At 40.2% G+C, this 21,656-nt stretch overlaps 1 protein-coding gene across 2 annotated transcripts in view; it reads left to right on the top strand.

The window, feature by feature from the left end:
- Window positions 1-21,656, top strand: part of si:ch73-72b7.1 (netrin receptor UNC5C) — a 403,146-nt gene that overhangs the window by 188,502 nt on the left and 192,988 nt on the right. For both annotated transcript variants that reach the window (XM_041788199.1, XM_041788198.1), the window contains exon 2: window positions 11,406-11,642. In XM_041788199.1, coding sequence (XP_041644133.1) covers window positions 11,406-11,642 — 237 coding nt within the window. The remainder of the gene's footprint in view (window positions 1-11,405; window positions 11,643-21,656) is intronic.

Genomic DNA, 21,656 nt, shown 5'->3' with positions numbered 1-21,656 from the left:
ATGAAAGGCTTCAGTATCATATCATGGTATTTTTCTTGCCCTTTACAGTAGCGGAACTATATCATGACTAGACTGGTTTCTGAGCACTTCACTACCACTACAACTTAAATTTTGGTGGTGCCTTTATACTCCACTTTAACTGTAGCTGCTCCTAATACTGGCACTTTATGGCCACCGTATGTTCTGAGCGTCATCCTGCACTGAGCAAGCATGAATAACTGAATCACTGAATAACTTGTACCCTCCTGGGCATTTTAGTGAATCCACAGCCTGTGTCTACTTCATATGTTACATTTTTTCCATTTACTTATATCTCTTTTCTGATTGGTTCTTCTGCAGGAATGTCTATCTCTTCATCCAGACTGTATGTTGTCATGTTGGCCTTTGCACACTGAGTGCACGTTAGAAAATAAGAACGAGCTCAGGTTTTGCTAATTATTTTTTACACATAAATGCTGAAACTTTCGTCCATCTTAACAGGTTTGAATTTTTTTTTGCACATCAGTCCAGGTCATTTAAATGAGTGATTGATGTTACAAATCAGCGCCTGCTGCTTCCTTCCCTCTCACTAACTCATCCCCCTCTCTCTCCCTCCCTTACAGTGAACCCTCACTTTTAACACTGATTTTTACGTGTTTTATGTGGATATAAAACATAGTTTTTAACAGATAAAGGCTAAAGTTTGTACTCACAGCCACCTAACTGAGACTGAATTGAAAAGTTGCTCTCCATCTCTCCAACACGTTATGACATTTGAACAGTTGCTGTATGAATCTCTGTCAGGTTGGATGGATCCACAGTGATTTTGAAGGAGTGACAGAGCCCCAGGCTCACAGCACAAAACAATTTGCCACATTCCATGAATCTGGCAGGTTTGTTTATCTGGAAAAAATATAAAATGCAATGGACTTACTGTGCAAGGTTTGGGTGTGAGACGTTTGTCGGGATTATGGATTTGAAAAAAAGGAAAAAAAATATGCATCCGAAAATAACGGACCCATTGTGTGGAGTTGTAAATGTGATACACAGTGAAAATTCTCCTTCTCACTATCTCTCTGTTCCTCTTGTATGACATTAGCTCTTTTTTTAATTCTTCTTTTTCTCCTCCCTTAAACTGTTCCCCTGTTTTCTGCAGGCTCTTTTTACAGGTTCCACTTCTCCACAGCTGTGAATGTTTTTATTGGCAAACCTGCAGTCTTTGGCCAGGTGGTTTTTGCCACCGCATCTGTAGCATTTTCTAATGTCCATCTGGGGCTTTGGTTATGTGTCACTGACCTTGTTCATTGACCCAGCTGTTCTGTTCTCTGTCTCTTTTTGCCGCCTCCATTGCTTATGCAAAGTGAAGTGCTTTTTCAATCAGTCTGTCCCCTGACAGCAGCAGCCTCCAAAGTTACGGTCCTGCGCCAGCTTTCTAAATTCTGCCACATAATCACCCAAATTTTACATGTTACTCTGGTGCCCTCTCTTGGCACTAAGATGCTATAACATTCCACAGTCAACTCATAACACAGGGGAAGTCCCCGAATGAGGACATTTGAGAATTTTATTGGAAATCTGTCTACATTTATGGTATTTTTATGACACCATTATCATACCAGTATACCCAAGAAGTCTTCTGAGAGGTATCAAGGACAATTGGAGCAATGATGTGGTGAGCAAATCAACACAGACAAACACATCCATAATTATAGTAGTACAATATTGCAAAATAAAAAGAGCATAACGCATTTAAACGCATATTCATGTGTTACAACCCTCCTTTCTCCCCCTAAGGCAAGCCTGTGATTGCAGACTGAGCTCATGTCTGAGCAGAACATCACAGATCACTTATTTCCCACTGCTCTAACAGTTTTAAGTGTAGTCTCTGCTCTACTGAGGTAGGTTGAACTGCTTCTGAATAAAGCACATTTCCTGATGTGGGCGTCCACTATAAAAGTATTTCAGAGAAAGCATAGTGAACAGTTGGCACTGATAGCATGATTTTGATCTAGAAAATTGAAATGCAGTTGTTTGTATGCTGGGGTAAAGTTATTTAGTGCCTCTTGACTGAACACTACATGCATCGAACGTGTTCAACATTAGCCATACTAGTCCATCCCATTTTGCATCAGTCATCCACAATGTGCTCAGTTTTGATTATTTTCTGAGTCTTATTTCAAATTTTGACAAGTCATCTAAATGCAATTTAAATTTTTGTATTATTTGACTTTACGTTACTCACCTGGGGACATCCTTGAATCTTACTGTTCCAAATGACTGCAAACTATATGTGTGTTGTGCATTCATGCAAACTGCGTGTATACAGGGATGGAAAGATGCTACAGTGGTTTTGCTTGCATACTTCTGTGCTTTCCCTTTGCACACTATTCTTTGCCTGCATACTTTAGTGTGTGCATGTTTTTTTTTTCTCTTGTGTGTGTTTGGAAAATGGGCGGCATCATATATCTAATTCCAGAGCAATGATACACTACATCCCTGTTGTCCCATCATTCTCCCTGACTCTCTTTTTCCATGTCTCCCTGAACAGCCCTACAAACTTCCCAAACTGTCTCAGGATTTTTGTGGGACAGGACTCATTTTATCCTGACAGCCAAGCTAGGGAATATTAGCTCTCCTGGTTTTTAGAAAAAATGTGTCCATTTGTTTTTTTTTTTTTTTTTTTTTTTTTTTTTGTATTTTAGTTGCACAGATGTTTTTTGCACCTTCGTGTCTGTGTTTTCTCTCACCTGTATGGGTCTGTACTCCTGCAGTGTGTAATTTGGCAGCACAAGTGTCGAAGATAGATAGAGATCATGCTTACTTTGTTGGCTCATGGCTGTTTGTGCGTCTTGTGTTGTTTGATAGTGGTTACAGGAGAGGATTATGGGTGAAGGGGTGCTTGTTTTAAAGAGTACTGGTATGTCTATGTACGGTAAATCTATCTGTGTGTGTGTTTCTCTGTCAGCCATCATGTTTTTGCAGCTGCTGCTGATTCAAACTCACTGATAAGAAGTTAAAGAGCATGATCTCATGATTCCACGGCTTCTGCACAGATACACATCATGAGCCACTTACCAAGACCATGAGCCCCCCTCTCACCCACCCACCCAGCCACCACACAGACAGACAAGCAGACCCACAGATTTACCCATGAGGCTTTTTGACCCTATATGGCTGCGTTTGGCTTGTGGCCGCATACCTCTGAGGTTTCTTATTGTTTTCAAAGATATGGGAGTTTGGAGCATCAAGCATTGCTCTAAAGTGGCCTCAGAGGTAAAGGATCTATACGACCTATTGATTAGGAATCCCTGATATTTAACTCTTTAACCTTGTAGACCTAATATGACCCCAGAGTGGCCCCCATAAATTTTTCTATAGAGACCAGGAGTGCCCCTTACTTCTAAATCCTTCCAAGTGAGTCAAAACCAGCAAAATAAAGGCAAAGCTTTGATTGGTGATTCCATTAGATGTTTGACATCTTTGCAGAATCCATTGGCTGAGACCTCATTTTTGGATGAAGGTTAGTGTTTTGGCAAGATTTGGTCCTTAAAGCAGTCCCTGTGTAGAACAAAAGAAGCAGAATGCATTGACCACATTGCACTTCTAGTTCCCACTGTTTTTCCCATTTTTTATCACTCTATGAAAAGACATCTCCTATCAGTTCATTAACCTTGCATCACAACTTGAACTATTCTGGCTGCTAAAGTTGTTTTTCAAACTGTTAACTGTAGTACATTGGAAAAAGCCTTTGCCATTTGCCTCTTAAAGTTCCCTCCAGGAGCTTGTCAGAGAATAGCTGATGGGCTTCAAACTTATATTATATTATGGTATTAAATGTTGGATGAAGTCTGAGTGATGTCAGACATTTGGTTTCTGAAGGAGGCTCTTGAGGCCAATACAGGGCAGCTGCCATGTTGGAAAGGCTGTCTCAAACTAACTCTGGATTGGTCTAGTTTCAGACAAAGATGTGGGGCTCCTTTGCTTGCAGTCATATCAGCCATACCCTTTATCATGCATAACTCATGTTCAAATTAGGCATGTATGGGCCCAGAATTGAGGCTGAATGAATGTTTGAATGAGTAACTTTATTTCGAACAAAATAAATAAAGAAGGAAGTAATAATGAAGCAAGGTATGCAATGACGAGTAAGCCCCCTGAGGGCACCATTGGTCGGGAAGGACGATTGCCACAACCCTGGCTGTGCTCTAAATGTCCTTGCACACTAGTAGTACCAGGGACATGAGGAAATAATTGTTGAAGAAAAAACAAAGTCCACACCTTTAGGGCGGTGTAAGGGGTGGGCAATTAATTACAGCCCAGGGTTGGCCCGGTTGTGCTGTGGATGTCCCAAAGACCCCAAAACTGCCAGTGGTCACTGGCCATGTTACCAGGTGTGAAAAGCTCCAGACAAAACAGATGCTGTCGAGCACAATGGGCAGCCTACCTGCCTTACTCTTGTGCATTTAACTGTATAAATATCAATCCCCCATACAGTGGCATTAACCATTCTATCCAAAATATTGTCCTGATTCAGGTGTAAAGAACTCTTATTCTGATATAAAAGTTATTTTTACATTGGTGTGCATGTGACCTCCAGTGTCTGCCAGCCTCAACTGGACACTTGGGGAACTGCAGTTTTTTGCACTTCTGCACCGGTGCATTTTTCAACCATGGCAGTTTACAACCAAAAACAAGATCTAAGTCACAGCACTGACATCTGTCTTTTTTACCGATTTCCACTAGGCCTGGGAAATTAAATCGAAAATTAGATTAAATCGCAATATAGCCTGCTGCAATTATCAAATCGCAAAAGGTGCAATATTTCTTTAACCTGAAATATGTGTAAAAATGCCAGTTAAAAACTTTTTTTCTGCCGCAGAGATGTCATGCATTACGAATTATGCAATCATTCAGGTGCCATTTTCATATGAATAGTCTACAAACAATCCTACTGTCTTAATTTTTGTCCTGTCTTCTTATTAATTCTTATCCAGTTTGCAATATGAGTTAAAATTGTCACAATTAGATATTTTTTCAAAACTGTTCAGCTCTTTTTTAATCTAATATTGTGTTGGTTATAATATAGAATGATTTATTGCTTGTGTTTGTTGGAAAATACATAAGTTGAGGAACTTAAGGAATAATCGCAAATCAAATCGCAATACTGAAGGAAAAAAATTGCAATTAGATTATTTTCCCCAATCATTCAGGCCTATTTTCCACCAACTTTTGTCTTTTAAATTTAGAAATAGCAAGTGCAAATTTAGAAAAGTGATTCTGAGGTAGAGTTGTCTGGATCCTGATACCAGTTTCTGAGATTTGTTTGATACTGCTGAAAATGTGGGTGTTAGTATCAGTGAATACACATATTTATGCAGTAAAAGCTCAATAACATTTGAACCATAAATCGTAGCCTGTTCTTTTTTTCTTCTTGTTGCCTTCATAGCCGATACAAAAGCTTTTCTAGCAACCTTGGAATGTGGGTGACTTTTTGTGGACTATAATGTCTACTTGTGATCACAGTGTGTGATAACAGACTGATGTCCAACAGACCCAGAAGTGGGCCGAGATCAGTCCATTAATGTTCCTTCCACAGTTCCAGCAAGTTAAAAGTCAAAGTCTTGTGGCATCAAGATTCAGCTTCAGGATGAGAGCAGGATTGTGCAGCACTCCTGTCTGGATGACCTTGAAGGAAAGACACTCTTGTACTCGACTGGCCGATTCATTAAATCTCTCCTATCAGAGAGGATGGTAACGTGCTGCAAAGCATACTGGGAAAATGAGTCCCTTAGTTTTCATGACTGTTTGTTTGAACAGTTTCCTCCAAAACGATAAAAACAGGTCTCTGTAAGTTTGCTAGAGCCTAGCCTGAGTCTTGTCCACAGCTGTTTCCCAGCAGCACTAAAACACACTATTACTCTGCAGACCATGATGGGAACACTGGGATGGGACTCAATGTAAGACTGTGAGAGATTATCAGAGAATCCCATTTCATCATATTTTGCCTCCCTTAATCCACCTCCTCCCTCTGTCTTTCTTAGTGTCATTAATCCACCAATCTCTCTATCCATGTGATTGATCTGTTCCTTGACACATGAACATGATTGGCCACTTCCCTTGACATCGTTCTTAGCAGATTTACAGACATTTACGAGTTGGGTTTGTAGGTTTCCCGGAGTGTAGGCCTACAGGCGCAAGCAAAAGGGAATAAATAGGGTTTCTGCCACGGGTCCATATTTACTACACCCCGTAAATCGAACCTGGACATTGTTCTGCTACAGCCATCCATTATTGATGACAGCATTCAGGCAGGACGTTTATGAGCCGGGCTGTTAGGATCAGTAATTCACTCTGTCAGGAGATCAGAAGAGAGCAGAAGAAGAAGAAAACAGATGGGAAGTATGAAGTGTGGAGAGGAGAGAGAGCCAGAGAAGCAACGATGGTGAAAAAATAATGGGCATTTTTGAAACAAAGCTTTTATTCTTGGGAAATATTCCCTCCTTCCTTATTCTCTCCATTCCTTTCACCCTTTTCTCCGGCTATCATGTTTCTCGTGCCAATCAATATTTTATAGCTGTCGCTCTGGAGCAATGAACTCCCCCCAGCTCTCTGAATGACAGATGAGGGTGAGAAAGGGTGTCGGGGCAAAGTGGAGAGCAGGGAGGGGTAAGAAGGTGTAAAAGCAGAGTGGTGGAGAAACATGAAGTCAGAGGAAATATTAATAGTGAAAGAGAGAGAGAGAGGAATGGGAGAATGTGTCACACCAAGAGTGGGAGAAAATTTCCCACAGATAATGAAATTATGCAGGGAAAATGTCTACCGATTTTCATACTCCCAGAGAACTAATTACAGAACCAAGAGAGAAAATGTCAGCATCGTGACATCAAAGCGAGGACGCTGCCTACTCATTTTCCCCCCTATTTGTGTCTTGTTGTTTTACCTAAGCTGCTTTTAGCTTCTAGCCCACAGCACAATGCTATTCCTCAAGATAAGGACCACATCTGCACACACAGTGAAGGGAAATAAGATTGTGAGTGTGTGCCAAGCATACAAATGCAAAAATAGTGTTGCTCTTTGTAGATAATGACTCTGCTTTTGTGAGATTGTTTACGTGAAACTCTGGCCATAAGAAAGGTGAAAAGTTCGACCTTACGAGCTGTGTCAAAGTAATGTAAAGATTTTTGCACCTTGAAAATAGAATCAAATACAGTTTAGACCAATTTAGACCAAATTGTAGTGCAGTACTTTTTTTTTAACCAGAAAAAAGGTGCCATGTGCTTTGTTTGATGAGAAAAAGAGGTTTTGAAAAGGAAAGATTTTGAGGCTTAGATTGTGTCTTGCTTCAAATAGGAGCAAAATAATGTGCAAATACCACAACAGATTGTAAACTACACAAATAATACAACTAACATGATGCAGCATTTGAAATGGCACCATACCCCATGTGTGAAACACCAAAAGACAGTGCCTATAACCCTTCAAGGGATTTCATAAATCATGTTCAATATAATTTGGCTTTTTGACAACAAAAGACTCTTTAATGTCAAAGTAAAAACAGATTTCTACAAAGTAATATCAGTTGAACAAAAGTATGCACAGTAAAGTAAGTGACTGCATAGATATTCACCCGGCTAGAAATAGCAGATGCATCTTTGGCTGTAACCACAGCACTGAGTCTGTGTGGATAGGTCTCAATCAGGTTTACACATCTGGACTCTGCAATTTTACTCTGTCAGGTTGCACAGGGATTGGGCGTGACAGCCCTTTACAAATCCAGCCACAAATTCTCTAGTGGTTTGAGGTCTGGCTTTGACTCGGCCACTCCAGAACATTCACCTTGTTGTCTTTACACTATTTCTGTGTAGCTTTCACTGTTTGCTTCAGGGCATTGTCTTGCTAGAAAATAAATCTTCTCCTACACTCTAGTTCTCTTACAGACTGATTAAGAACTATCCCCACAGCATGATGCTGCCACCACTGTGCTTCACAGTGGGGACTGTGTGTTTTTGGTGATGTGCAGTGTTTTGTATCTGCGAAACATAGCGGCCAAAAAGCACTATTTTGGTCTCATCAAGCCAAAGAACTTTCTTCCACTTGACCATGGAGTCTCCCACATGCCTTTTGGTAAACTCTGGTTGGGTTTTCTTCAATAGAGCCTTTCTCTTTGCCACTCTCCCATAAAGCTTTGACTGGTGAAGAACTGGGCAACAGTTGTTGTATGCAGAGTCTCATCTCAGCTGCTGAAGCTTTTAAATCCCTCAGAGTAGTCATAGATATCTTCGTGGCCTCTCTCACTAGTCTCCTTCTTGAATGGTCACTCAGTTTGTGAGGACGGCCTGATCTAGGCAGATTTACACACATGCCATATTCCTTCCATTTCTTGATGATGGATTTAACTGAACTGCTAGGGAAGTTCAGTGCCTTGGAATATTTTTGGATCTATCCTCTGACTTGTACTTTTCAATAACTTTTTCTCCGAGTTGCTTGGAGTGTTCTTTTGTTTTCATGGTATAATGGTAGCCAGGTATACTGGTTAACCATTGACTGAACCTTCCAGGACATCTCAAGATCCCCATCTCAAGACATGGTCAGACAGCACAACCCTTTTGTCAAGTAGTGTAGCAGTTTGACTGCAAAATGACCGAAGGAAAAAAAGCAACCATTTATCATTTTATCATCTGGATCAGGAGAAAGTAAACAAACCATAGGTTTGAAAGCACATTTTTCCACTGCTTTTCCCTCTGGAAGACCCACAAAAATTGGCTTAGTCTTATAAAGTGGTGCAAGTTGTATTACATATTGTACAGTACTTAAATATATAAACTAAAAATAGGAAGCATTTTTTCTTGAGAATTTAAATAAAATACTATTTTTTTATTCAGAAATTGATTTAAATCTTTTGCTTTTGAAAATTTGAAAATGATGAAAGGGCAGCTGTCGGTCTGTCTGCTGTCTCTTATTTGGAGGGTCAGGGGTTTGACCCCCAACTACTGTGTCCTTAACCCTATTACGCTTCTACGTGCATGAATGAGTATGTATGTGTATGAATGCAGCCTTCACCATCAGTGTGTAAGTATGGAAAGAGTGATTGTGACTCGTTAGGTTCGGCCTGCAGGGAAAAAGTGTTTTTACCAGTCAGAGGACTAGAAGAGCACGATGCAAGCTCAAGTTTATTTACCAAAAATAATACAGTCAACCTGGTATTATAAGTTTTCTATCAAGAGCTGAATGTATTTTTATCCTTATTCAAAATGCTCTGTTGCATTTTTCCCATGAGTCATAGCTGTCTGGATGAGGCAATCACACTCAAAAGCTTACACAGAAACCTTCCAGACAGTAATGACCTGAGATGATGATGGAGAAGGGAAAGGTACGAGTTAGAAGAGAATGTGCATTTCTTGCGAGTGTGTATGGACTGTTAATATCAGTGCATTGTGTTTGTGTGCACGTGTGTGTAGTCTAAAGTAAGAGAGAGAGAAAAAAAGCCTCTTCCTCTCCCCTCCCACCTGTGCTTGTAATCCTCTGTGTTTTGGTGACCTTGGCAACCTGGTGACAAAACACTCTTTTGGGCCCTTTGATTGAGGCCAGGGGTGGGTGTGAGGTTTGGACACACTGAAAAGACAGTAGGGGGAAAAAAGAGAGAGAGAAAGCAGGCTGGAGGAGGAGGATAAAGTTCCTAGTGCCCTCAGAATTGGCTGTATAAGTAGTTCTTTCAGTAATTTCCTCCACAGTTGGTCTGTCAGTGCTTTTCTTCTCTATTTGTGGTGAAGTTTAAACTTAGACTCGATCAGATTTGAGGTGGTGGTGGTGTAGTTATTTCCTTTAAGTTGGGATTGCTTTATCTTGAGTGCAAATTAAACCACGTTCACTAGAATTTGGGCAAGTGTCACTCTGACTGAGCTCCACTGAATCTTGTTTGATGGATTGAATGATTGAAGTCTGAAGTCAAAGGACATATTGGCACATCAACTATTTATTCATTTAACAAACAGGAGCCTCAGTAGCGTGTGGAAGAACCATACACAGCCACAACAGCCTGGCACCTCCTCCTCATGCTGGTCACCAGCCTGGTCACACACTGCTGTGGGATGGTATCCCATTCTTCAACCAGCATTTGATGCAAGTCAGCCGATTTGGCTGTTTTGGTCACTCTGGCATGTACAGCACGCCCAAGCTGATCCCACAAGTGTTCAACAGGGTTGATGTCAGGACTGCTGGCAGACCATTCCATCCTCTCCACTTCCAAATACTGGAGTTAGTCTCTGATGAACCCCGCTCTGTAGGGGTGAGTGTGGTCATCTTGGAAGATAGTTTGGTCCCAGACTGTGGAGATATGGGATTGCCACTGACTGCAGGATCTCGTAACGTAAGCTCAGAATAAGAGTCAACAGCAGCAGCAGAATAAGCACATTTTTCATTTGGCAAGCCACATATTCAGCTCTGCTGCTCATCCCTCAAATGCATCCTCTTTACAAATGTGAGTTAAGTTTAGATAGCAGCTAGTTAGACTTTAACACACCTCTCAGTAACCTCAAATGATAAACAGCACTGTGAACAAATTCTAACAGGACTAAAGAGCCCAGGAGAGAGCATAAAAAGAGTCTTGTTATGCTGTTTAGATAGATTGGCTGTGGCTCAGCTGGCTCCCATTAAGCTAGCTTATTAGTTCAGAGATTTATAATTTGTTGAGTGTCAATCCTGTTTTCAGTTCTTATGTTTGTTATATGTGCCTCTGTGTGTATTTAAGCTGCTTTGTTCTCAGTAAGCGGTCCCTGAGGTGTTTCCCTGGAGATTTCTGGGGGACAATCAAAGAGACAAATGTGTGTTTTATAGCTTACAATAGTGATGTAGAATATAAACATGTCAGACTTTTTGTTTTTGGGTGAATAAAATGTTATAAACCAATAAAAAAAGGGCATCAAAGTGGCATGCATGGCTGCACAATCTATTGTTGAGATTTGGGAAATGTGTTTTTCCCTCCTCTGTAAGAGTCTCATCTGTGTCGCTGCTCTCTATGCAGGTCTGCAGGGATGTTTGTATAGATGTTCAGATGTAAAATGTACCTTTTTTTAAGTCTTGAAACTGACCTTGGCAGCACTATGCTTCCATAAATGGTCATGACAATCAGTTGCTGATTAAAGGTGCATTTTATGGCTCAGTGGAGGAAAATTGTACTCTGCTGAGGTCACCAGCTCGAGACACGGCAGTTATTAGTGAGAGAGAGCGACATTGTCTCGCACACTCTGAGATCAGAGGACAACGCTGCTCACTGATGTGAAACACAAAACCATAATGAACGATTGAAAAAGTGCTGCATTTCCTCCCTGATCCAACTCCTGTCTAATAGGCCTGTGAGTGAGTCGATACAGCAGTGACTTGTGGGAAAATCTGACGGCACCATTTTAACGTCTTTTTCTCTTTTGCAGTGAGAGATGACGACGATTTTCTGAGCCTCAGTGAACTCCCGGAAACCTTCCCCTCCGACCCTCCCGAGCCCTTGCCTCACTTCCTGTTTGAACCCGAGGAAGGCTACATCGTCAAGAACAAGCCTGTCAATCTGTACTGCAAAGCAACGCCCGCCACACAGATCTACTTTAAGTGCAACAGCGAGTGGGTCCATCAGAAAGACCACACTGTGGAGGAGAGGGTGGACGAGAACTCGGGTGAGTGATGTGCTTCACGTACCAACACTTAACAACGAGTGGAGGGATCCCAACATGCTGTCAGAAACGTCTGAAATATGACGTTTAATGAAAGCTGTTATTCAGCACGGTTCAGTCAAGAGGCTGTCAGAGTTTTCTGAAGTTGGGCTGTTTTGACAGAGAACACTTGAAGTAAAAATAATCTGTGACACCTCCACTCAAACACAAGAAAAATGAAAACAGATTCTCATTTTAGGCCCAGTCTCTTTTGCTAGTTTGGTGTCGCCCAAGCAGCAACCTTTACAGTTAAAAAATGAAGATAACGCAGAAGTTCAAAATGCTACAGTTCCTCGAGAGTCCACTTGAAGCAGAAGGAGCACAGGAAGTCTTAGAGCCCATTGTTACCATGCATTAACAGGTATTCTGAATAGCATCATTGCACTGAAAATTATTTGCTATCCGTTTGCTCAGACTGCATGCAGAGGCAGTCTGGATGGCTCATCTGGATTGGACTGGTTGTAGATGATGATCTCTAACATAATGCAAGCCCAGCCACTTGCATAAAGATGAGATGAGAAATAGCTGAAGAATTGACGATTCATTTGAAATAATCTAATTTAAAAGCCAATCTTATCGTGGATCACTTGCTTATGAAACAATCATTATTCCACTCCAACTCTATGGGGGTGTTTGAGGTCTAATTTTACATCAATTTATTGGTTTTCTGTAAATAAATCATGACTCATAGCTTATCTTAGTATAAATATCAAGTTATTAATACTGTGTAAATTAATTCTGAAAATAACTGTTGCTTTTAATCCATCTCATTGCTGCATGAAGACAAAATTATTAGACTCAGAGATCATGCCCTCTTGCATTTATATTTGGGTATTTCTAAATATTTAGGTGTGATTTTTAAGTGTATGAAGAAATAGTATTGTTACAAGTGTCAGCAGCTGTAGACCTGGAAAGGTTACCCTCAAAAAGACAAGTCAGATGAGCTCCTCCTCTGCCATTGTTGCTGACAAAGCTGGTATCATACAGTAAGTGTCGCCCTTTTTTGGGTTTGATTGACCGGTAAGGAAGACACACTGACGACTGCAGAACGAAGCAAGGTTATATTTTTAATTGAGAGTGCTGTGAGTGATGCAAGCACTACGGGAAAAAAAATAAAAATAAAAAATGGTACCAAAGGCATTTTTGTCCCCCTCTGAGGGCTGAAAACACTTGAATACATTGGTTTTATATTGAAATTTAGTACAAAAATGGAAGCTGTGAGCAAAGGCCCTTATTCACAATCTTGGGCAAAAGAACTGCACTACCCACAATCCTAGAGTGTCACAACACACAGCACTTAAATGTCGAGATTTAGTAACTTATTGGTTGGTAACCAACATAACTGATGAACAACACTACTTTATTCCCATAAATAAATAGTTTTTCTGTAAAAAACAAACAAACAAAAAAAACACCATGACCTCTTCAGACCCTGCATGTACGTGAGAGGATTAAACTACATTCAATTTTGTATTTCCTTCAACAAAGTGAAGATTTCTGCTGTAGGAACTTTTCTAGATAACCGGAATGTCCATTAAAGTTTAAGTAATTTGGTTGAAATGTTGGTAGAATTTTCTATGAAATTCATGGAATTCATTCAATTCCATTTTTGGGTATATGTTTCTTTTTTCTGGAAAGTTTCATGTGAGGATTTGGGCTGAATTTGGTTCCTTCCCTTTTTTGGGAATTTTTATGTGAATCTGGGCATTTGTCTAGTTTGGTGGAATTTGTTTTTAAATTTTCAGGCATTTTCATAGAAATCTGGGAAACATGTTTTGGATGATTGGAAATTGAATTAGATTTTTTGGGACGGAATTTGTGTTGAAATATTTTGGTATTTTCATGGAAATTTGGGGAAACTTCTTTCAAATCTTTAAGAATTCAATTGAATTTTGGGCATTGTGTTCTTTAAAATTTTCAAGAATTTCTATGGAAATTTCAGGAAATTTGTTAACATTTTTGGGGAAATATCCCATCATTCTGATTAAATGTGGAGGAATGGATTTGTACATTTTGGTGAATTTGCTTAGAAATGTTCGAAGAATTTGCTTTTGAAATTTTAAGGAATTTTCATGGAAATGTAAGAAATTTGCTTGGAAATATAAAAGCATTGTCATTTACATTTTGAGGGTATGTTTGTATATTTTAAGAATTTGCTTCTTTTTTTGAACTTTCATGGAAATCTGGGGAACTCATTTGGATCTTTGGTTTGGTGGAATTGTTTTTTTAAATTTTCTGGTAATTTAATAGACATCTATATCTAATATTTGAAAAATTGTTTTGATTTTTTGGGGGTATTTGTGATAAAAATTATTTTCATGGAAATTAAGGATATTTACTTGTAAATTTGGGGGGATTTTATCAGAAATTTGGGAATTGGGTCCTTTGAAATTTTCAAGAATTTCCATGGAAATGTCAAGTGACTTGTTTCAATGTTTTGGAAAAATTTCCCAAAAAATTGAAATTAATTAAAATTAATTTTATTGGAATTTGGAGGGATGTGTTTGTACACTTTGGGGGATTTGGTTTGAAATTTTAGGAGGAACGTGCTTTAAAATTTGGGGTAGTTTGACTATTTCATGAATTTACGTGGAACAACTGACCAACTAGCCAACGCACAGCCAATATGCTCAAAAACCTATCTAGATCTGGAGATTTATGGAGATCATTTTTGGTAAAAACTCATTTCTAAAGCTGAGCTTTTAAACTTATCAGGTCCTACTGATACCAGAAAAGTGGGAGGAACTAAAAATGATTTCCTAACAAAAGCTCAGGAAGGATACTATGGGACTGCATCCTAACCACACCAAAATGTGAACAAGTGTCTGTGACAACATCAGTTTGTTATTGATTCCTGTTGTAGTCTGCAAAAAGCAGTGTGAAATGTGTGACGTTTCCCCTGTTGCCCTGGTTCTGTTTTCCTCCTCGTCATTCATGTTGAGATGGGCAAAGAACAAGGAAAGAGGCAGATGATAAGGTATCAGGAGTGTCTGACAGAAACATTTCTTTGATTTCCTTTTATTTTCCTCACCCAAAACATCTTGTTCGCTTGTTTTACAATGTAGAGACTGTTGTGCATTAATGAATGCACTGTGATTGAAACATTGTACGCAGCAAATAAATATTTCAAGGAGAAGTATGGACAGCTCTCAATGTGATGTTTGATGCTCACAGAACAGGATGCAAGATAAGAGATGACCAGCTGAGGTGGGCAGTGTTACTCACAGAGTGTGGCAACTATCACCATAGGCTGAGAGTTCAACTACAGTGCTATCAGGTAGGAGGATACAAACCCCACATGGCAAAAATACAGGAGTTTCATGTGGAGTCACTATAATACTCAGCTAAGTCAAGCTAATGTGGAATCCTGCAAGAAAGAACCATCTAAAGTGGAAAAAGGAGTAATACCAAGAATTGCACAGAGCAGAGAAGAACCCATATGGTGCTATGTTGAAAAGTTGCATAGGTGTTCCAATGAGGAAACGGATGTGAGGGTACTTAATCAAGCCTTTTTCCTGTATGAGCTGACCTGACAGCTTTTTATGAGCCTGACCCTGATGATATTTCACTCTGCACGATATAAAATTGTCACAATCCTGGAAAACATGCTAACATTTTCTCCAGGACCACTGTAAGCAAAACAGGTCAAAGCGATTACTCAGATGTTAGTGCACAGAGCCGGGTCACATGCCAGAAGTGTGTACGCAGCTGTCCTACTACCAATACTTTACTGTCATGTTCACAGGACAGTTTAATAGGATCCACAATGATGTACTGGACCGCAGCCAGAGTCCCACACTTGTCACTTGACAGCACATGCTTTTACTCTGCAGGCAAGGTAATGATGAATCATGCTGTTGTTCTGGCAGAGAGACAAAGACGTACACAACCTGCTTTCTTAGACTTAAGGCTGACATGAGCTGAGCTTATGGGTCTCCACCTGCTTGTTAATGAGCCTCCGTCCCCGGAGCGAGCAGCTAAACACAGGCTGAAAACAGTTTGAAAACTCATGATATATCGTACCTGCTGGATTAAACACGCACTTGGGTCAACAGTAGCACAAATCAGCATGATGGCAGTGGAGTTGTTTTTTATTTTCTTGGGGTAGGTGGGGAAAATACTCAAGTTGACACATCATATCCCCCTCCCAAGTTCTCCTAAAAGAGGGACCCTCTGGCGAAACACTTCCTTACACGCTGTATGTGTGTGTTCTTTGGCATCTGTGGTCTGCTGCTACTGTGCTGAACCAAAGACAGGAGCAGAGGAAGCTGAGCTGCAAATGTTGAAGTTGCCCTGATTCAGCTGTCACACATGGATGGAAAAGAATGAAAGAAAATGAGAATAAATACAACACATCATGTGAGAAGTAAACATCAGCAAGATGAATCAACAGGTACAAATACAGAAGCATTGAGGTCTGTGCAGAGGCACACAGAGCACACAAAGAATAACTTGAAACTGAAAAGAGATTTCTACAAAGTAACACCAATTAAATAAACGTATGTAATGTAAGATAAGTGACTGCATAAATATTCACCCCCTTTTAAAGTGACTGAGCTAATTCAACAGAGGTCCAGACACTTGGTGCTAGTAGTCTTACAGTTAGTGAAATGGGGATCACCTGAGTGCGGTGAATGTGTCTCAGGTGCTTGTAGTATAAAGACACCTGTGTCTGGAAGGTCGGGTCATTGGTTAATCAGTTTTCCTGGCTACCATTACAACATGGCAACAAAAGAACACTCCAGGCAACTGAGAGAAAAGGTTATTGGAAAGTATAAGTCAGGGGATGGATGCCAAAAGAAAAAGGAAAAGGCCCGAAACATCCCCCGGAGTTCAGATAAATCCATCATCAAGAAATTGAAGGAATATGACACAGGCCATCCTCACTTCACCAAAAACACACCATCCCACTGTAAAGCACAGCGGTGGCAGCATCATGCTGTGGGGATGCTTCTTGGCAGCCATCCCTGGAGGGCTTGTAAAGGTAGAGGCAACATTTAGGAAAATCCTCTAGGACAATCTTATTTCGTCTGCGAGAGAACTAAAGCTAGGGAGAAGATTCATTTTCCAGCATGACAGTGACCCAAAGCTTACAGTGACAGCTACATAGAAATGGTTCAAAGATAACAAGGAGGATGTTTTGGGTGGTCCAGTCGAAGCCACAACCTCAATCCAATAGAGAATATTTGGCTGGATTTTAAAAGGACTGATCCCCTGTGCAACCTGACAGAGCTTGAGTAGTTTTGCAGAGAAGAATGGAGTAAACTTGCAGTGTCCAGATGTGCAAGCCTGATTGAGAACTACCCACAAAGACACAGAAAAAACATGACAGAATGAGTCAGAAATGTACAGTGACACATGAGCAAATGGGCCAATTACAAAAAATAAACAACAACAGCATTTACGGTCAGCTGGAGAGAAGTATGTGGTATCAGCTGTTGACCATGTTCATCTCTCTGTGTTCTCTCTACAAAGACAGCTGTCAGTCTGTTCGTCTGCTCTGTCTCAGCACCACGGACAGCGCCACGAAAACCAACACTCATTCTAATGATTTATCCACACTGTACAGCACAGCAGAGCATACTATCCAAAACATGTGCTTAACTTTGTATTTGGAGAGAACAGCAGATAAAATATTCATGTGTTCCTGTGCCCCCTTGCACTTTTTGAATTACATTTAAATTAATTTCATAAAAGTTTTATTGATTTTTTTAAACATTTGACTTAAGTACTTAAAACCCAAGCAGACATGCCTCCATATATTGTAATTTAATGTTTTCCTGAGATGGCGAGTTCATTCTGGCTGTTTTCTCAAGATTTTGCCTTATGTGTCATCATCCGTAGATAACAGTGCTCTTTTTCTTGTGACGAGTTAATTCTTCATGATCCCCAGAAAATGACAGAAATGAACCGAGTTATCCTGAGAAAGTCTGCATTGTTCAGAGATTTTGAGATAAATAAGTTCAAGGTCTTGAGAAACCAGCGATCACTCATTATCATGAAAAAATACTTTAGGCTGAAATCACTTGTATGGATGGATGTCCTCTAAGGGCTTCTGTACCTTTTGCCCCCCTCTGTTGCCTCTTATCCTCCTCTGTGTCTCTCTATGTCATTCAAATGCTACTCTTTTGTTCCCCTTAAGTCGTCTCCCATCCTCGTCCTTTATCTCCTTAAAACGTCTTTGCCCTGAGGTGTTTTTCTCTACCTTTCTTCTAGAATGACAGGAGGGTGACATGATATTCATATACTTCACTTTCAGCTGCTTTATCCTACTTTTTACAGAAGGAGAGATGCTAAACTGGCCCAAAAACTTGTTTATGTTATGAAAATCATGAAATTTAACTTGGTCATAATCCGAGGTTACTCAGGATAAACCATTAGGCTTTCACATGCACACATTGTTTTTCTGCCTCCTTTTCTCCTCCCATCTCACTCATGGTCATTACTGACATCATGTGCAGCTGCTCGTCGTTTATTAGAATTTCATTGGCTGTTCGTTTGAGAGCTTCTGGACTCCAGACAGAGCATTACTGAGAGGAAATTCAGTTGTATCAATGACTCATGGATTCAGACTCTCATACTGTAAGTGATGACATCATGAGATCTGTGGAGGATCAGGATCACCTAGTAAACCATTCAGCAGGCATCTGATACTGGTTCAGGACTGGTACTGATTATACCCGTTATATTAAACTGCCAAATTATACCCCCTTTCCCGAAGCTTAACAGTTGGAAACAGAGTGGAGTACCATCCCATCAATGTAAACACAGGGCAGAGAACAACAAACCCTAAGTGAATTTCACTACTCCTTTGACAGAAGTCAGTTTTCAAGGAGGATATATTTGATGTCTGTGATATTAATGTTTAAAATGTTGCATGTTTTACCTTTAAAGCCATGTTAATATATGCATTTGCAATGAACAAATGTTTAAACTACATCTAAGTAATCTTTTCCAGTAGCACTAACCCTGAGGCTGAGGAAAAAACAGGGATTTGTTTTCCAATTTTGAGTTTGCTTAAAAATGCTGTAATTAATGCCTAATTTATGTTTAACAAAACCATCATAATATACCTGTAATAAAATATTGATTGACCTCTTGTTTCTTTTTACTGCTTCAGGAAACTTCATCTTGTAAGCGTGCTATAATTCATACAGAAACACACATAAAAATATAATAGCCTCATAAATACCCTGGGGGTGTTAAACAATATTTAAGAGCTGTGGTGGTTTTGGGGATGTCTGGACATTTAGCCTTTTTTCTTGTACATTTGAGAAAAACAGAGGATGCTTCTTCATGCTTTGTTTTGTTTTTAATGTTTCTTTTTAATTAGCTAGGGTTTGTTTGAGCAAAGTTTGCTGCAAATGCAAAATCATGGCAATTACTGACTGTGAGAGACGGAGAGTGTTTTGGCTGTTTTGGACTCATGCAGTGAGCAACAAATTCAGATAATTTTATTGTACTGTAGTTTAGTCAGGCATTTATAGTGTCCATTGTTTTATAACCAGAGCATTTATGTAGCCAATCAACAAAAGGAAATGATACTATGAAGACATTATGATTGTGAGCTTTTGAAATAAATGAAGAAATGAAAAGACCCTAAACCTAAATACGCTTTTTCATTCATAACTTGCAGAAATGTGACTTTGGAAATTTGTGCCCATTCATTCTGTTAAGCATTTATGAGGTCAGATAAGGGGAGATAAGGGGCCTCGCCCACACCCTGAAAAAACAGCCCCATACCATTATCCCTCTTCCACTAAACTTCACAGTTGGCACAATGCAGTCAGGCTGGTAACATTCTCCCAGCATCCACCTAACAGACTCACCCATCTGACTGCCAAACAGAGAAGCCTGATTCATCACTCCACAGATCATGTTTCCACTGTTCCACAGTCCAGTGTCGTGCTCTACACCACTCCATCCAACTCTTGATATTGGACTATGTGATGTGTTGCTTGCATGCAGTTGCTCGGCCATGGAAACCCATTTCATGAAGCTACCTTCACACAGTTTTTGTGCTTACTTTGATGCATCATGCACCCTAGCAATCGTTGACGCCGCTATGTGATTTTACATGGTCATCTGCTTTGTGGCTGAGTTGCTGTTGTTCCTAAATGCTTCCACTTCCTAAAAATATCACTTACCTGTGGCAACAGGTCTGATTGAAACACCTGAATTGTATAATCAACAAGTGTGGCCAAATACTTTTGTTCATATGGCGTATGTTTGGGGTTACTTGGGAAGTCAAAGGCAATAATTTATTTGTCATTGTACTATAGGTTAGTGATGATTTGCTAACATCCATCAGTTGCTGGTCAGTGCTCTTGAGCTTTACTGATAAAAAGAGTCATAATCTGCTCAGAATAACACTTTTTGGATAAAGGACAAGGAGAAGACTGTTAGTCATGAATCCAAGTGTCACCCCCTGCCCCGCCTCCATGCTAGCACTCACAGCCCACCATACCTATACACAGACACCCCTTATCTTATCTAGTCTGTCCTATGGCACTTACAGTCAAAACAGCATTGCCCCTTCTAGACCCAGGCTCCAAAAATGCAAGCTTCAGGTAATGGAGGTGTTTGTACTTCGGACCCTATATATGTGCCCTAACTGCCCCCTAGACAGAACACAGCTATTCCTGGAGTCGATATAGACATGGAAAAAAAAAAAAAAAAAAACAGCAAGAACATAATAGAAAACAGAAAAACACAGAGAAAAGTCTGATGAGTGATCTTAGAAAGAGGACAGGGAAAGTAGAGCCTGGATGAGGATATAGCACTCCTTCCCACTGGATTGGCCTGCTGCTCTACATCCCCCTACTCCCTCATTTTAATGAAGGAAGAACAGGAAAAGAGAATGGATTCCCCCTACCTTAATTCGACTCCAAATCCACTGACTGGCTTTAATTGCTTCCATCTAATAGTTCCCTAACTTTTTTTTTACAATCCCTGTCCATGCACTCCCAGCTCTCCCAGTAAGGAGACAGCAGATCTTGCTTTTAACCCTCTACATCTCATGTCTACCATGTGAGCTATGTTACATTCTAGTGGATCACATAGAGAGCAAGGTCTTTCCCTGATGCCTGCTCAGCGTGTGTTCTCTGTTTTATGTTTATTGGTGAGAAAACCTGAACTCTGTAAGCTGTTTTCTCCTCTTTGTTTCCTGCTGTTTCACAGACACAGCTAGAAGCTATGGCCCCCTCACCGCTTTTATTATCTACTCACTCGCTCCCTCCCTCCACCTCAGTCTCGTCTCTCCGTTTCTTTTCATTCCTCCCTTCCTCTTCTTCTCTCCCTGCTCCTCGCTGCTCTGTGCTCTCCTCTAATTTCCACTGAGTGAAACTGGAGAGAACAGAGGCAGATAAAACGTGAGCTGGAGGGAGCAGAGGATGGTGGAGGGATGCTGATGGAGGAGGCCTCTGAGAGGGCTGGAAAGGCCAACAGATCTCATGGATTCTGAGGAGAGAGATGATATGAGTCCTGCTGTGTTGTTTTCTTTCTCTCACGTACTCCCACTCTGTGTTTACTCCCATGTTTATCATATTTTGTAGCAGGGAAAGAAAAACGTCAGCTTTAGTGCTGGAGCACATTGTTCCTTTGATCTTTCGGGATCGAGATAAAAGAGCACAATAGTAACAATCTACAGAAGTTCAAACATAAATGAAACAAGGTTTAAAGTTGTTTGTGTCAAACTGTGAGATGCATTGTGGAAAATACTTTTGCAAGGTGTTTTTTTATCACTTTGTTCTGTTCATGGTAAACACAAAATAGACTAGATCAATCAGTTAACAGATGAAAGCACAGAAGAGAGCCAATGGGAAGGATGGGTGGAAACAAAAACAGTAGAATTTGGGATGCTATTATAATTCAACTAATGAAAACCTGCACTATTCACAACAAAGTGTTAATCAGGATGGGATTAAGGTCCAAAATTAACACATTAGCTTTTTTGGAATCACATTCACTCTGCTATTT

The sequence above is a fragment of the Cheilinus undulatus genome, linkage group 5 (assembly GCF_018320785.1).
Source record: "Cheilinus undulatus linkage group 5, ASM1832078v1, whole genome shotgun sequence".
Lineage (NCBI taxonomy): Eukaryota > Metazoa > Chordata > Actinopteri > Labriformes > Labridae > Cheilinus > Cheilinus undulatus.
Note: the sequence above shows the minus strand (reverse complement) of the source record. Positions and strands in the feature narration are given on the sequence as shown.